The 18,610-nt window shown below is 43.9% G+C and overlaps 1 protein-coding gene across 1 annotated transcript; it reads left to right on the top strand.

The window, feature by feature from the left end:
* Positions 1 to 227: 227 nt before the first annotated feature.
* Positions 228 to 11,593, top strand: LOC117521357 (uncharacterized protein K02A2.6-like). The gene is given in 5 exon segments (XM_034182647.1): positions 228 to 436; positions 1,539 to 1,852; positions 1,855 to 1,999; positions 2,001 to 2,265; positions 10,535 to 11,593. Coding segments are annotated over 5 exon segments (1,992 nt in total).
* Positions 11,594 to 18,610: the final 7,017 nt, after the last annotated feature.

Raw genomic sequence — 18,610 nt, 5'->3', positions numbered from 1 at the left:
ATATTTGGTCTGTACTTATATTAGTGTCTTTGTTGGTGTAATATATTGGTACTTCATCTCGTGTCACACCACACCACCAGGTGGCGCCCTCTTACCTACAATATGTATTGTGCCGGAAGTAGAATAAACCAGTGTGAAAGTACCCAGCTCAGAGTCCGGTCATGTTTGTGTGAGCTCCAATATAAGGCAAGATATTATAAATTGGTGACGAGTAAGGTGACCCACTCATGTCATTTTCTGATGGAGGAGGCTCAGCATTAGCAGGGGAGGAAGAAGAATCCCAGGACAACCGGCTCGAGGAACAAGCAGTTCAAAACGAACCACCTCGAGAAGCACAAGCACAGGCACCGCCACCGCCAGTAAGAATGGCAACGCTTTTGGGACACATTGATGCCTACAACGAATCATCGGACCAATGGTCGACTTATTTCGAGAGGTTTGAACATTTTATTGAAGCCAATGATGTCCCCGCTACAAAGAAGGCGGCAGTATTCTTAAGTGTCATTGGGGCAACTACATATTGCTTACTGCGGAGCTTACTAGCTCCAGATAAACCTAGCAGTAAAACTTACAAAGATTTAGTGGACACCCTGGATGGTCATTTCTCCCCCAAGCCCATAATAATTGCGGCGAGATTCTGATTTCATAAACGCAATCAGGAAGAGGGAGAGACCATAGCACAATATGTGGCCATTTTGAAAAAGTTATCTGAGCATTGTGATTTTGGCGCACATTTGCAAGATGCCCTGCGCGATAGACTCGTTTGTGGGCTCAATAATGAGACTATTCAAAGGAAACTCCTGACGGAGAAAAAAGTTGATTTTAAGAAAGCAGTCGAAATGGCATTGGCAATGGAAACGGTAGCGAGAGAATCACTACATTTGAAAAGCTCATTGAAAGTGCATGCTGTGTCCGCGTCTTCGCCACTGGGTGGCGACAAATGTTTTCGATGTGGCAAGATTAATCATCATGAACGTGACTGCTATTTTAAGGAGCAGCAATGCCACAATTGCAATAAAAAGGGCCACATAGCCCGCGTGTGTAGAAGCAAAAGGAGTGAAACAAAGCAGGCAAAGTTAAAACAAGACAGTAAAATCAAACAAAAAAAATACAAGGACAAGTGAAGGCAGTTAAAACGGGGCATGCAGAATCATCAATAATAACGATTAAGCCAAAAATTGAAGGGCAGTCAGTGGATATGGAGCTGGATACTGGGGCCGCTGTATCCTTGATCTCCAGTGAGCTATACAAAGACAAATTTGCACACTTACGTTTACGCAAGACAGACGTCGTTCTGAAAACATACACAAGGGAGTTACTGCAGCCCGAGGGAATGCTGAAGGTGTGGGTTAAGTTGAACAAGCAGAGGGCTAGGTTGCCTTTATATGTGTAAAAGGAGAGGCACCACCACTGTTTGGCCGTGAATGGCTAAGGAACATCAACATAGACTGGCGTGAAATCAAGACAGTGCGAACGGGACGTACGGCAAGTGGTGAAACTCTTGAGAGTGTCCTAAATTGCCACACTGAAGTGTTTAGCAAGGAATTGGGGACACTGAAAGGATTCGAAGCTTCACTGACGCTGAAGCCAGACCAGCAGCCAAAGTTCTGCCAAGCTCGGGTGGTACCGTATGCGCTGAGACCTAAAGTGGAAGCTCAAATAGAGCACCTCCTCCAGCAAGGAGTTATCTCTCCGGTTCAGTTCAGCGACTGGGCAACCCCCATAGTGCCTGTCATGAAGAAGAACAGTAGTGTGAGGATATGTGGAGATTTTAAGGTGACTGTAAATCCAGCCCTGTGCGCTGAACACTACCCAATACCTCGTATTGAGGATTTGTTTGCGTCCTTGTCTGGGGACATCGTTTCAGCAAACTGGACCTTTCACAGGCCTACCTTCAGGTACCGGTTAAGTCAGATTCTAGGAAATATCTTACGATCACCACCAATAAGGGCATGTTCTGCTGCAATCATTTACCATTTGTAATTACTTCGCGCCTTCCATATTCAGAGAATTATGGACCAAGTGCTCCGAGGGCTACCAAATGTACATTGCTTTCTTGATGACATTTTCATCACAGGCCAAGATGATGTGCACCATCTGAGAAATCTCGAAGCTGTTTTGAATCGTCTTGAAAAATTTGGGCTCCGAGTCCAAAAGGAGAAATGTGAGTTCTTCAGGAACTCGCTAGAGTACTTGGAGCACATGATTGATTCTGTAGGGCTCCACAAGTCTGACGATAAGATCAAAGCCATTGTGGAGGCCCCTGTGCCGACCGATACGACCCAGTTGCGCTCTTTCCTTGGGCTCATCAACTATTACGCACGCTTCGTCCCGAACATGTCGACCCTTTTACACCCATTGAATCCGTTGCTACATAAGGCGGCTGCCTTTCTCTGGCGTTCAGCTGAAAGGCGCCTGTTTAGGCCTCTACTGGTGGTTGGCTCTCACTGCGGTATAGTATCACTTCCTGTTCCGGAGCACAGCGGTGTTTTTCTGTATCTGTTAGCTGTTTACTCTGCGCAGTTAGATTGATCTAGTTATCTAGATTACGATTTGTTTCCCAGTGTAATCTTTACGTGCCTTAACTAAAGCACTCCTTCTGCTGAATCACCTCTAAATTATTTACACATTATTCACTTTGCGTGTTTTTAGGAATCCGCTAGCTTAGCGTAGCTACTAGCTCTTAGCCGATTTAGCATGGCGGCTTCTCCTGTCTCTCCCGCACTTTTCTGCTCTGGGTGTGAAATGTTTAGTTATTCCTCGGCCTCCTTTAGCAGTAACGGTACTTGTAATAAGTGTAGCTTATTCGTAGCTTTGGAGGCCAGGCTGGGCGAATTGGAGACTCGGCTCCGCACCGTGGAAAATTCTACAGTTAGCCAGGCCCCTGTAGTCGGTGCGGACCAAGGTAGCTTAGCCGCCGTTAGTTCCCCCCTGGCAGATCCCGAGCAGCCGGGAAAGCAGGCTGACTGGGTGACTGTGAGGAGGAAGCATAGTTCTAAACAGAAGCCCCGTGTACACCGCCAACCCGTTCACATCTCTAACCGTTTTTCCCCACTCGACGACACACCCGCCGAGGATCAAACTCTGGTTATTGGCGACTCTGTTTTGAGAAATGTGAAGTTAGCGACACCAGCAACCATAGTCAATTGTCTTCCGGGGGCCAGAGCAGGCGACATTGAAGGAAATTTGAAACTGCTGGCTAAGGCTAAGCGTAAATTTGGTAAGATTGTAATTCACGTCGGCAGTAATGACACCCGGTTACGCCAATCGGAGGTCACTAAAATTAACATTAAATCAAACCATCAACATGTTTATTAGACCCCATTCCTACCAGGCTGCTCAAGGAAGCCCTACCATTATTTAATGCTTCGATCTTAAATATGATCAATCTATCTTTGTTAGTTGGCTATGTACCACAGGCTTTTAAGGTGGCAGTAATTAACCATTACTTAAAAGCCATCACTTGACCCAGCTATCTTAGCTAATTATAGGCCAATCTCCAACCTTCCTTTTCTCTCAAAAATTCTTGAAAGGGTAGTTGTAAAACAGCTAACTGATCATCTGCAGAGGAATGGTCTATTTGAAGAGTTTCAGTCAGGTTTTAGAATTCATCATAGTACAGAAACAGCATTAGTGAAGGTTACAAATGATCTTCTTATGGCCTCGGACAGTGGACTCATCTCTGTGCTTGTTCTGTTAGACCTCAGTGCTGCTTTTGATACTGTTGACCATAAAATTTTATTACAGAGATTAGAGCATGCCATAGGTATTAAAGGCACTGCGCTGCGGTGGTTTGAATCATATTTGTCTAATAGATTACAATTTGTTCATGTAAATGGGGAATCTTCTTCACAGACTAAAGTTAATTATGGAGTTCCACAAGGTTCTGTGCTAGGACCAATTTTATTCACTTTATATATGCTTCCCTTAGGCAGTATTATTAGACGGTATTGCTTAAATTTTCATTGTTACGCAGATCAATCAATCAATCAATCAATTTTTTTTATATAGCGCCAAATCACAACAAACAGTTGCCCCAAGGCGCTTTATATTGTAAGGCAAGGCCATACAATAATTATGTAAAACCCCAACGGTCAAAACGACCCCCTGTGAGCAAGCACTTGGCTACAGTGGGAAGGAAAAACTCCCTTTTAACAGGAAGAAACCTCCAGCAGAACCAGGCTCAGGGAGGGGCAGTCTTCTGCTGGGACTGGTTGGGGCTGAGGGAGAGAACCAGGAAAAAGACATGCTGTGGAGGGGAGCAGAGATCGATCACTAATGATTAAATGCAGAGTGGTGCATACAGAGCAAAAAGAGAAAGAAACAGTGCATCATGGGAACCCCCCAGCAGTCTACGTCTATAGCAGCATAACTAAGGGATGGTTCAGGGTCACCTGATCCAGCCCTAACTATAAGCTTTAGCAAAAAGGAAAGTTTTAAGCCTAATCTTAAAAGTAGAGAGGGTGTCTGTCTCCCTGATCTGAATTGGGAGCTGGTTCCACAGGAGAGGAGCCTGAAAGCTGAAGGCTCTGCCTCCCATTCTACTCTTACAAACCCTAGGAACTACAAGTAAGCCTGCAGTCTGAGAGCGAAGCGCTCTATTGGGGTGATATGGTACTACGAGGTCCCTAAGATAAGATGGGACCTGATTATTCAAAACCTTATAAGTAAGAAGAAGAATTTTAAATTCTATTCTAGAATTAGCAGGAAGCCAATGAAGAGAGGCCAATATGGGTGAGATATGCTCTCTCCTTCTAGTCCCCGTCAGTACTCTAGCTGCAGCATTTTGAATTAACTGAAGGCTTTTTAGGGAACTTTTAGGACAACCTGATAATAATGAATTACAATAGTCCAGCCTAGAGGAAATAAATGCATGAATTAGTTTTTCAGCATCACTCTGAGACAAGACCTTTCTGATTTTAGAGATATTGCGTAAATGCAAAAAAGCAGTCCTACATATTTGTTTAATATGCGCTTTGAATGACATATCCTGATCAAAAATGACTCCAAGATTTCTCACAGTATTACTAGAGGTCAGGGTAATGCCATCCACAGTAAGGATCTGGTTAGACACCATGTTTCTAAGATTTGTGGGGCCAAGTACAATAACTTCAGTTTTATCTGAGTTTAAAAGCAGGAAATTAGAGGTCATCCATGTCTTTATGTCTGTAAGACAATCCTGCAGTTTAGCTAATTGGTGTGTGTTGTCTGGCTTCATGGATAGATAAAGCTGGGTATCATCTGCGTAACAATGAAAATTTAAGCAATACCGTCTAATAATACTGCCTAAGGGAAGCATATATAAAGTGAATAAAATTGGTCCTAGCACAGAACCTTGTGGAACTCCATAATTAACTTTAGTCTGTAAGAAGATTCCCCATTTACATGAACAAATTGTAATCTATTAGACAAATATGATTCAAACCACCGCAGCGCAGTGCCTTTAATACCTATGGCATGCTCTAATCTCTGTAATAAAATTTTATGGTCAACAGTATCAAAAGCAGCACTGAGGTCTAACAGAACAAGCACAGAGATGAGTCCACTGTCCGAGGCCATAAGAAGATCATTTGTAACCTTCACTAATGCTGTTTCTGTACTATGATGAATTCTAAAACCTGACTGAAACTCTTCAAATAGACCATTCCTCTGCAGATGATCAGTTAGCTGTTTTACAACTACCCTTTCAAGAATTTTTGAGAGAAAAGGAAGGTTGGAGATTGGCCTATAATTAGCTAAGATAACTGGGTCAAGTGATGGCTTTTTAAGTAATGGTTTAATTACTGCCACCTTAAAAGCCTGTGGTACATAGCCAACTAACAAAGATAGATTGATCATATTTAAGATCGAAGCATTAAATAATGGTAGGGCTTCCTTGAGCAGCCTGGTAGGAATGGGGTCTAATAAACATGTTGATGGTTTGGATGAAGTAACTAATGAAAATAACTCAGACAGAACAATCGGAGAGAAAGAGTCTAACCAAATACCGGCATCACTGAAAGCAGCCAAAGATAACGATACGTCTTTGGGATGGTTATGAGTAATTTTTTCTCTAATAGTTAAAATTTTGTTAGCAAAGAAAGTCATGAACTCATTACTAGTTAAAGTTAATGGAATACTCAGCTCAATAGAGCTCTGACTCTTTGTCAGCCTGGCTACAGTGCTGAAAAGAAACCTGGGGTTGTTCTTATTTTCTTCAATTAGTGATGAGTAGAAAGATGTCCTAGCTTTACGGAGGGCTTTTTTATAGAGCAACAGACTCTTTTTCCAGGCTAAGTGAAGATCTTCTAAATTAGTGAGACGCCATTTCCTCTCCAACTTACGGGTTATCTGCTTTAAGCTACGAGTTTGAGAGTTATACCATGGAGTCAGACACTTCTGATTTAAAGCTCTCTTTTTCAGAGGAGCTACAGCATCCAAAGCTGTCTTCAATGAGGATGTAAAACTATTGACGAGATACTCTATCTCCCTTACAGAGTTTAGGTAGCTACTCTGCACTGTGTTGTTATATGGCATTAGAGAACATAAAGAAGGAATCATATCCTTAAACCTAGTTACAGCGCTTTCTGAAAGACTTCTAGTGTAATGAAACTTATTCCCTACTGCTGGGTAGTCCATCAGAGTAAATGTAAATGTTATTAAAAAATGATCAGACAGAAGGGAGTTTTCAGGGAATACTGTTAAGTCTTCTATTTCCATACCATAAGTCAGAACAAGATCTAAGATATGATTAAAGTGGTGGGTGGACTCATTTACTTTTTGAGCAAAGCCAATAGAGTCTAATAATAGATTAAATGCAGTGTTGAGGCTGTCATTCTCAGCATCTGTGTGGATGTTAAAATCGCCCACTATAATTATCTTATCTGAGCTAAGCACTAAGTCAGACAAAAGGTCTGAAAATTCACAGAGAAACTCACAGTAACGACCAGGTGGACGATAGATAATAACAAATAAAACTGGTTTTTGGGACTTCCAATTTGGATGGACAAGACTAAGAGACAAGCTTTCAAATGAATTAAAGCTCTGTCTGGGTTTTTGATTAATTAATAAGCTGGAATGGAAGATTGCTGCTAATCCTCCCCCTCGGCCCGTGCTACGAGCATTCTGACAGTTAGTGTGACTCGGGGGTGTTGACTCATTTAAACTAACATATTCATCCTGCTGTAACCAGGTTTCTGTTAGGCAGAATAAATCATATGTTGATCAATTATATATTCATTTACCAACAGGACTTAGAAGAGAGAGGACCTAATGTTTAATAGACCACATTTAACTGTTTTAGTCTGTGGTGCGTGAAGGTGCTATATATTTTTCTTTTGAATTTTATGCTTAAATAGATTTTGCTGGTTATTTGGTAGTCTGGGAGCAGGCAACCGTCCTCTACGGGGAGGGGGTAATGAGGGATGTGCTGGGAGAGAAGCTGCAGAGAGGTGTGTAAGACTACAACTCTGCTGTCCTGTCCCAACCCTTATAGTCACTGGTTTGGAGGATTTAAGAAAATTAGCCAGATTTCTAGAAATGAGAGCTGCTCCTCCAAAGTGGATGGATGCCGTCTCTCCTAACAAGACCAGGTTTTCCCCAAAGCTTTGCCAATTATCTATGAAGCCCACCTCATTTTTTGGACACCACTCAGACAGCCACAATTCAAGGAGAACATGCGGCTAAACTGTCACTTCCCGTCCGATTGGGGAGGGGCCCAGAGAAACTACAGAGTCCGACATTGTTTTGCAAAGTTACACACCGATTTAATGTTAATTTTAGTGACCTCCGATTGGCGTAACCGGGTGTCATTACTAGCCGACGTGAATTACAATCTTACCAAATTACGCTAGCCTTACCAGCAGTTTCAAATTTCCTTCAATGTCGCCTGCTCTGGCCCCCGGAAGACAATTGACTATGGTTGCTGGTGTCGCTAACTTCACATTTCTCAAAACAGAGTCGCTAATAACCAGAGTTTGATCCTCGGCGAGTGTGTCGTCGAGTGGGGAAAAAACGGTTAGAGATGTGAACGGGTTGGCGGTGTACACGAGGCTTCTGTTAGGGCTACGCTTCCCTCCTCACAGTCACCCAGTCAGCCTGCTTTCCCGGCTGCTCGGGATCTGCGAGGGGGGAACTAACGGCGGCTAAGCTACCTTGGTCCGCACCGACTACAGGGCCTGGCTAGCTGTAGAATTTTCCACGGTGCGGAGCTGAGTCTCCAATTCGCCCAGCCTGGCCTCCAAAGCTACGAATAAGCTACACTTATTACAAGTACCATTACTGCTAAAGGAGGCCGAGGAATAACTAAACATTTCACACCCAGAGCAGAAAAGTGCGGGAGAGACAGGAGAAGCCGCCATGCTTAAATCGGCTAAGAGCTAGTAGCTACGCTAAGCTAGCGGATTCCTAAAAAACACGCAAAGTGAATAATGTGTAAATAATTTAGAGGTGATTCAGCAGAAGGAGTGCTTTAGTTAAGGCACGTAAAGATTACACTGGGAAACAAATCGTAATCTAGATAACTAGATCAATCTAACTGCGCAGATTAAACAGCTAACAGATACAGAAAAACACCGCTGTGCTCCGGAACAGGAAGTGATACAATACCGCAGTGAGAGCCAACCACCAGTGATACCCAGCTTTATCTATCCATGAAGCCAGAGGACACACACCAATTAGCTAAACTGCAGGATTGTCTTACAGACATAAAGACATGGATGACCTCTAATTTCCTGCTTTTAAACTCAGATAAAACTGAAGTTATTGTACTTGGCCCCACAAATCTTAGAAACATGGTGTCTAACCAGATCCTTACTCTGGATGGCATTACCCTGACCGCTAGTAATACTGTGAGAAATCTTGGGAGTCATTTTGATCAGGATATGTCATTCAAAGCGCATATTAAACAAATATGTAGGACTGCTTTTTTGCATTTACGCAATATCTCTAAAATCAGAAAGTCTTGTCTCAGAGTGATGCTGAAAAACTAATTCATGCATTTATGTTCCTCTAGGCTGGACTATTGTAATTCATTATTATCAGGTTGTCCTAAAAGTTCCCTAAAAAGCCTTCAGTTAATTCAAAATGCTGCAGCTAGAGTACTGACGGGGACTAGAAGGAGAGAGCATATCTCACCTATATTGGCCTCTCTTCATTGGCTTCCTGTTAATTCTAGCAATAGAATTTAAAATTCTTCTTCTTACTTATAAGGTTTGAATAATCAGGTCCCATTTATCTTAGGGACCTCGTAGTACATATCACCCCAATAGAGTGCTTCGCTCTCAGACTGCAGGCTTACTTGTAGTTCCTAGGGTTTGTAGAGTAGAATGGGAGGCAGAGCCTTCAGCTTTCAGGCTCCTCTCCTGTGGAACCAGCTCCCAATTCAGATCAGGGAGACAGACACCCTCTCTACTTTTAAGATTAGGCTTAAACTTTCCTTTTTGCTAAAGCTTATAGTTAGGGCTGGATCAGGTGACCCTGAACCATCCCTTAGTTATGCTGCTATAGACGTAGACTGCTGGGGGGTTCCCATGATGCACTGTTTCTTTCTCTTTTTGCTCTGTATGCACCACTCTGCATTTAATCATTAGTGATCGATCTCTGCTCCCCTCCACAGCATGTCTTTTTCCTGGTTCTCTCCCTCAGCCCCAACCAGTCCCAGCAGAAGACTGCCCCTCCCTGAGCCTGGTTCTGCTGGAGGTTTCTTCCTGTTAAAAGGGAGTTTTTCCTTCCCACTGTAGCCAAGTGCTTGCTCACAGGGGGTCGTTTTGACCGTTGGGGTTTTACATAATTATTGTATGGCCTTGCCTTACAATATAAAGCGCCTTGGGGCAACTGTTTGTTGTGATTTGGCGCTATATAAAAAAAATTGATTGATTGATTGATTGATAAGGGGGTGAAGTGGGAATGGTCCGGGAGACGTGAGGAAGCTTTCCAAAAAAGCAAAGGAACAGTTATCCAGCAAAATCCCAGACTGCCAGTTATACTTGCCTGCGATGCCTCGCCCTATGGGGTGGGGGCAGTCATCTCACATCGACTGCCAAATGGGGAAGAACGACCCATAGCCTTTGCTTCGCGGACGCTTAGCAAGGCAGAGCAGAATTATGCTCAAATTGAGCGAGAGGCATTAGGAATAATATTTGGGGTCAGACGTTTTCATTCATACCTCTATGGCCGTCATTTTACCCTACTTACTGATCACCGGCCCTTGACAACAATCTTGAGCCCTAGCAAAGCAACACCGTCCATGGCTGCCGTAAGACTACAGCGCTGGGCACTCATATTGGCAGCGCACGATTATACAATAAGGTACAGATGCGCCGCTGACCATGGCAACACAGACGGTCTCTCGCGTCTGCCTCTGCCAGTGCAACACAAAGAAAAACAAGGGACAGTTGACACATGTCTGATAAAATACATTGAAAGCCTTCCAATCCACTGCAGTGAGGTGAAAAGAGAAACCAAAGCAGACGCCACACTCTCACAGGTGATCGAGATGGCGTCAACCGGTTGTTTTCCACCAGCCAAGGACGCAGACAGGAGTCTGGTCCCGTAGATCATATGGAAAGATGAACTCTCCGTACTTCAAGGCTGCTTAATGTGGGGAAATCGAGTTGTAGTCCCAGCCAAACTACATCAGCATGTCTTAGACAAACTCCACGCCGGATACCCGGGCGTGGTCAGGATGAAATCTCTGGCGAGGAGCTACATGTGCTGGCCGGGTCTGGATGTGCAGGTGGAGGAGAGGTGCAAGACGTGCACCCAGTGCCAACGATGTCAAAAGAGCCCTGCCCTCACACCGCTGCACCCATGGCCCTGGCCAACAGGTCCGTGGCAGCGAATTCATATCGACTTCGCCGGCCCCTTGGAGGGGCACATGTTCTTCATCATTGTGAACGCTCATTCCAAGTGGCCCGAAGTCATATTGACGGATTCAACCTCATCTGCAAAAATAATTGAACTGTTAAGAGGCCTCTTCAGTCATTACGGAGTACCAGAGGTCCTAGTGAGTGATAATGGGCCTCAATTCTCTTCTGAGGAGTTTGCCCACTTTTTAACATCCAATGGCATTACGCACAAACGCTCCGCTCCTTTCCATTTGGCAATGAACGGCCTGGCAGAGCGTTTTGTGCAGACATTTAAACATTCTCTGAAGTTGTCGAGGGGTACAGCTTCGGTCCAGCGGCGACTCGATGCTTTCCTGCTATACTACAGAAATACCCCCCACGCCACTACAAAAGAGTCACCTGCTACACTGTTTCTCCGTCGCAGACTGCGCACCCGCCTAGACCTGCTGAAACCGAGCGTGTCAGCAGTGGTGGATCGAGCACAAGAGGACCAACAGCGACACCGTGGCGCACACGCTAAAGCGAGAACTTTTAAAGTGGGAGACCTGGTGCTTGTCCGGGACTATCGGAAGGGGGAGAACAAGTGGATGACTGGTACGGTTACATCGCAAGCAGGGCCAAGGTCGTACCAGGTCGAAGTTGCATCAAATCAGCAGTGGAATCGACATGCAGACCAGATGGTGGCCTGTCACCCCAGCATCGTCCAGCCAGAAAAACAAGCGCAGAGAAACAACCGACACCCACTGCAGTCATCCCAACGGCCATGACGGACACCGATGATGTGTCAGAGACAGTAATCCCTGTGACGGTAACAAGCTCACCACCTTCAGGTCAGTCAGACACACATACCGACCCCACAACACCCCAGCCAACACTGAACCAATATCCAAGACGGATTTGCAAACCACCCGACAGACTGACCCTTTAAACAACTGAGTATGATCTCTGAAATGTTTAGTTACAGAGTGTTGTCTCAAGAAGGGAGCACAATAATCCCCCGACACACTCAAGGTGCTGAGGCAGTCTACCCTCACCCTTAAGTTAGGATAATACTTCTTAAAATACATATTTGGGAATCCGGGGGACTGAATAAGAGGGGAGGAGTTGTGAAATATTGGTACTTCATCTCGTGTCACACCACACCACCAGGTGGCGCCCTCTTACCTACAATATGTATTGTGCCGGAAGTAGAATAAACCAGTGTGAAAGTACCCAGCTCAGAGTCCGGTCATGTTTGTGTGAGCTCCAATATTTGGCAAGATATTATAGTTGGCAGTGGCGTTTATTTATCTGCTGGCTCTCATTTTTTGTGAGTATGTGTATTGTGGAAAACATGAACAGATGTTTTTAAATTGTGGCTTGATTAGTTTTCAGTTTTCATTCACTAATCATGTCAGTATTTAGACAGGTGCTTCTCACCAAGTATGCTGTCTGACGAAGGGCAGCTCGCCCGAAACGCTACATTTTGTTTCATAAAACTTTTTCTGTATCGGAGCACTGTGGCTGAGCGGATCATTTGGTTTCTATGTTTAATAACAGATCATCGGCATAAAGTGAGACTTTGTGTTCACCTTGAGCTCTTTTTATTCCTGTATATTCAAGCAAACTATGAAGCGAGATTGCAAATGGTTCTATTGCTACTGTAAACAAAATGGGTGACAACGGGAAGCCCTGTTGAGTTGATCTAGACAGGGGAAAGAATTCTGACCTACATCTGTTCGTTTGTACGGAGGCAGCCGGTGTAGCATAGAGTAACTTGAGCTAAGAGATCAATTCACTGCCAAAACCAAACTTTGACAGGGTGGAGAAGAGGTAACTCCACTCCACTCTGTCAAAGGCCTTTTCCACGTCCAGGGAAATAATTACCTCTGAGTGTGGTCCAGAGTCACGTGCATAAATTACATTGATAAAAGATGTCTTAAGTTATGAGATAACCATTTTGATCCTCGTGTATGATTGTTGACATTACTTTTTCCAATCTTCTAGCCATTATCCATCCATCCATTTTCTTCTGCTTTATCCGGAGTCGGGTCGCAGGGGCAGCAGCTGAAGCAAAGCTGCCCAGACCTCCCAATCCACACACACCTCCCCCAACTACTCCGGGGGAACCCCAAGGCGTTCCCAAGCAGTCGAGAGATGTAGTCCCTCCAGCGTGTCCTGGGTCTTCCCCGGGGCCTCCTCCCAATGGGACGTGCCCGGAACACCTCTCCAATGAGGCGTCCAGGGGCATCCGGAAAAAATGCCCGAGCCACCTCAACTGGCTCCTTTTGATGTGGAGGATCAGCGGCTCGACTCCGAGCTCCTCCCGAGTGGCCGAGCTCCTCACCCTATCTCTAAGGGAGCGCCCAGCCACCCTGCGGAGATAACTCATCTCGGCTGCTTGTACTCGCAATCTCGTTCTTTCGGTCATGAGCCAAATCTCATGACCATAGGTGAGGATCGGAACGTAGATCGATCGGTAAATCGAGAGCTTTGCCCCCCTACTCAGCTCTCTCTTCACCACAATGGTCCGATATAGCGACCGCATCACTGCAGACGCTGCACCGATCCGTCTATCGATCTCACGCTCCATCCGTCCTTCACTCGTGAACAAGACCCCGAGATACTTAAACTCCTCCACTTGAGACAAGGACACTACACCGACCTGAAGAGGGCAAAGCACCTTTTTCCGGTCGAGAACCATGGCCTCAGATTTGGAGGTGCTGATTTTCATCCCGGACGCTTCACACTCGGCTGCAAACTGCCCCAGTGCACGCTGAAGGTCCTGATTTGACGAAGCCAACAGAACCACATCGTCCGCAAACAGCAGAGACGAGATTATTTTAGCCATTATTTTTGCTAAAACGTTTATATCTACATTTAGAAGACTAATGATTTGGCGCTATATAAAAAAAAAATTGATTGATTGATTGATTGAAATACACCCAGGTGACGAGCTGCAAATCAAGAACAGGTGTGAGGGGAAGCGACCAGAAACGGGGTGTGGTCAGACAGAAGGGAACGCCCACCACCAAGAGAGAGACAGATAAAACCCAAGGACAAAGAAAGAGCCAAAGAACAGACAGCTCACAAAATAAAACAAAAGTACAATAAAACAGAACATATACCAAACAACATACCAAATCCTGACAATAACTAATCCAGTTCTTATGCAAGTGAATATGATCTTGATTTTTTAGTTGGGTTTCTTGCAAAAAGATAATATCCGCTCCAAGACTGTTGACATGAGATAGAATTTTGTTTCATTTCAGGTTGCCATTTAGGTCTTTGCGATTCCAGGATACAAGCACGACCATTAGATCTTTGCCAGTCATATTTCACATATAAAAAATAGAAAGGTAAATATCCAATCAATCAATTTTATTTATATAGCACCAAATCACAACAAACAGTTGCCCCAAGGCACTTTATATTGTAAGGCAAGGCCATACAATAATTACGGAAAAACCCCAACGGTCAAAACGACCCCCTGTGAGCAAGCACTTGGCAACAGTGGGAAGGAAAAACTCCCTTTTAACAGGAAGAAACCTCCAGCAGAACCAGGCTCAGGGAGGGGCAGTCTTCTGCTGGGACTGGTTGGGGCTGAGGGAGAGAACCAGGAAAAAGACATGCTGTGGAGGGGAGCAGAGATCGATCACTAATGATTAAATGCAGAGTGGTGCATACAGAGCAAAAAGAGAAAGAAACACTCAGTGCATCATGGGAACCCCCCAGCAGTCTACGTCTATAGCAGCATAACTAAGGGATGGTTCAGGGTCACCTGATCCAGCCCTAACTATAAGCTTTAGCAAAAAGGAAAGTTTTAAGCCTAATCTTAAAAGTAGAGAGGGTGTCTGTCTCCCTGATCTGAATTGGGAGCTGGTTCCACAGGAGAGGAGCCTGAAAGCTGAAGGCTCTGCCTCCCATTCTACTCTTACAAACCCTAGGAACTACAAGTAAGCCTGCAGTCTGAGAGCGAAGCGCTCTATTGGGGTGATATGGTACTATGAGGTCCCTAAGATAAGATGGGACCTGATTATTCAAAACCTTATAAGTAAGAAGAAGAATTTTAAATTCTATTCTAGAATTAACAGGAAGCCAATGAAGAGAGGCCAATATGGGTGAGATATGCTCTCTCCTTCTAGTCCCTGTCAGTACTCTAGCTGCAGCATTTTGAATTAACTGAAGGCTTTTCAGGGAACTTTTAGGACAACCTGCGAATAATGAATTACAATAGTCCAGCCTAGAGGAAATAAATGCATGAATTAGTTTTTCAGCATCACTCTGAGACAAGACCTTTCTAATTTTAGAGATATTGCGCAAATGCAAAAAAGCAGTCCTACATATTTGTTTAATATGCGCTTTGAATGACATATCCTGATCAAAAATGACTCCAAGATTTCTCACAGTATTACTAGAGGTCAGGGTAATGCCATCCAGAGTAAGGATCTGGTTAGACACCATGTTTCGAAGATTTGTGGGGCCAAGTACAATAACTTCAGTTTTATCTGAGTTTAAAAGCAGGAAATTAGAGGTCATCCATGTCTTTATGTCTGTAAGACAATCCTGCAGTTTAGCTAATTGGTGTGTGTCCTCTGGCTTCATGGATAGATAAAGCTGGGTATCATCTGCGTAACAATGAAAATTTACGCATTGCCGTCTAATAATACTGCCTAAGGGAAACATGTATAAAGTGAATAAAATTGGTCCTAGCACAGAACCTTGTGGAACTCCATAATTAACCTTAGTCTGTGAAGAAGATTCCCCATTTACATGAACAAATTGTAATCTATTAGATAAATATGATTCAAACCACCGCAGCGCAGTGCCTTTAATACCTATGGCATGCTCTAATCTCTGTAATAAAATTTGATGGTCAAGCAGTATCAAAGCTAAGCACTGAGGTCTAACAGAACAAGCACAGAGATGAGTCCACTGTCTGAGGCCATAACGAAGATCATTTGTAACCTTCACTAATGCTGTTTCTGTACTATGATGAATTCTAAAACCTAACGAAACTCTTCAAATAGACCATTCCTCTGCCAGATGATCAGTTAGTTGTTTTACAACTACCCTTCAAGAATTTTTGAGAGAAAAGGAAGATTGGAGATTGGCCTATAATTAGCTAAGATAGCTGGGTCAAGTGATGGCTTTTTAAGTAATGGTTTAATTACTGCCACCTTAAAAGCCTGTGGTACATAGCCAACTAATAAAAATAGATTGATCATATTTAAGATCGAAGCATTAAATAACGGTAGGGCTTCCTTGAGCAGTCTGGTAGGAATGGGGTCTAATAAACATGTTGATGGTTTGGATGAAGTAACTAATAAAAATAACTCAGACAGAACAATCGGAGAGAAAGAGTCTAACCAAATACCGGCATCACTGAAAGCAGCCAAAGATAACGATACATCTTTGGGATGGTTATGAGTAATTTTTTCTCTAATAGTTAAAATTTTATTAGCAAAGAAAGTCATGAAGTCATTACTAGTTAAAGTTAAAGGAATACTCGGCTCAATAGAGCTCTGACTCTTTGTCAGCCTGGCTACAGTGCTGAAAAGAAACCTGGGGTTGTTCTTATTTTCTTCAATTAGTGATGAGTAGAAAGATGTCCTAGCTTTACGGAGGGCTTTTTTTATAGAGCAACAGACTCTTTTTCCAGGCTAAGTGAAGATCTTCTAAATTAGTGAGACGCCATTTCCTCTCCAACTTATGGGTTATCTGCTTTAAGCTGCGAGTTTGTGAGTTACACCACGGAGTCAGGCACTTCTGATTTAAAGCTCTCTTTTTCAGAGGAGCTACAGCATCCAAAGTTGTCTTCAGTGAGGATGTAAAACTATTGACGAGATACTCTATCTCACTTACAGAGTTTAGGTAGCTACTCTGCACTGTGTTGGTATATGGCATTAGAGAACATAAAGAAGGAATCATATCCTTAAACCTAATTACAGTGCTTTCTGAAAGACTTCTAGTGTAATGAAACTTATTCCCCACTGCTGGGTAGTCCATCAGAGTAAATGTAAATGTTATTAAGAAATGATCAGACAGAAGGGAGTTTTCAGGGAATACTGTTAAGTCTTCAATTTCCATACCATAAGTCAGAACAAGATCTAAGATATGATTAAAGTGGTGGTGGACTCATTTACATTTTGAGCAAAGCCAATCAAGTCTAACAATAGATTAAATGCAGTGTTGAGGCTGTCATTCTCAGCATCTGTGTGGATGTTAAAATCGCCCACTATAATTATCTTATCTGAGCTAAGCACTAAGTCAGACAAAAGGTCTGAAAATTCACAGAGAAACTCACAGTAACGACCAGGTGGACGATAGATATAACAAATAAAACTGGTTTTTGGGACTTCCAATTTGGATGGACAAGACTAAGAGTCAAGCTTTCAAATGAATTAAAGCTCTGTCTGGGTCTTTGATTAATTAATAAGCTGGAGTGGAAGATTGCTGCTAATCCTCCGCCTCGGCCCGTGCTACGAGCGTTCTGGCAGTTAGTGTGACTCGGGGGTGTTGACTCATTTAAACTAACATATTCATCCTGCTGTAACCAGGTTTCTGTAAGGCAGAATAAATCAATATGTTGATCAATTATTATATCATTTACCAACAGGGACTTAGAAGAGAGAGACCTAATGTTTAATAGACCACATTTAACTGTTTTAGTCTGTGGTGCAGTTGAAGGTGCTATATTATTTTTTCTTTTTGAATTTTTATGCTTAAATAGATTTTTGCTGGTTGTTGGTGGTCTGGGAGCAGGCACCGTCTCTACGGGGATGGGGTAATGAGGGGATGACAGGGGGAGAGAAGCTGCAGAGAGGTGTGTAAGACTACAACTCTGCTTCCTGGTCCCAACCCTGGATAGTCACGGTTTGGAGGATTTAAGAAAATTGGCCAGATTTCTAGAAATGAGAGCTGCTCCATCCAAAGTGGGATGGATGCCGTCTCTCCTAACAAGACCAGGTTTTCCCCAGAAGCTTTGCCAATTATCTATGAAGCCCACCTCATTTTTTGGACACCACTCAGACAGCCAGCAACTCAAGGAGAACATGCGGCTAAACATGTCACTCCCGTTCCGATTGGGGAGGGCCCAGAGAAAACTACAGAGTCTGACATTGTTTTTGCAAAGTTACACACTGATTCAATGTTAATTTTAGTGACCTCCGATTGGTGTAACCGGGTGTCATTACTGCCGACGTGAATTACAATCTTACCAAATTTACGCTTAGCCTTAGCCAGCAGTTTCAAATTTCCTTCAATGTCGCCTGCTCTGGCCCCCGGAAGACATTTGACTATGGTTGCTGGTGTCGCTAACTTCACATTTCTCAAAACAGAGTCGCCAATAACCAGAGTTTGATCCTCTGCGGGTGTGTCGCCGAGTGGGGAAAAACGGTTAGAAATGTGAACGGGTTGGCGGTGTACACGGGGCTTCTGTTTAGGGCTACGCTTCCTCCTCACAGTCACCCAGTCGGCCTGCTTTCCCGGCTGCTCGGGATCTGCTGGGGGACAGCTAACTGCGGCTAAGCTACCTTGGTCCACACCGACTACAGGGGCCTGGCTAGCTGTAGAATTTTCCACGGTGCGGAGCCGAGTCTCCAATTCGCCCAGCCTGGCCTCCAAAGCTACGAATAAGCTACACTTATTACAAGTACCATTACTGCTAAAGGAGGCCGAGGAATAACTAAACATTTCACACCCAGAGCAGAAAAGTGCGGGAGAGACAGGAGAAGCCGCCATGCTAAACCGGCTAAGAGCTAGTAGCTGCGCTAAGCTAGTGGATTCCTAAAAACACACAAGGT

This window comes from Thalassophryne amazonica, chromosome 12 (assembly GCF_902500255.1).
Source record: "Thalassophryne amazonica chromosome 12, fThaAma1.1, whole genome shotgun sequence".
Classification (NCBI taxonomy): domain Eukaryota; kingdom Metazoa; phylum Chordata; class Actinopteri; order Batrachoidiformes; family Batrachoididae; genus Thalassophryne; species Thalassophryne amazonica.
Note: the sequence above shows the minus strand (reverse complement) of the source record. Positions and strands in the feature narration are given on the sequence as shown.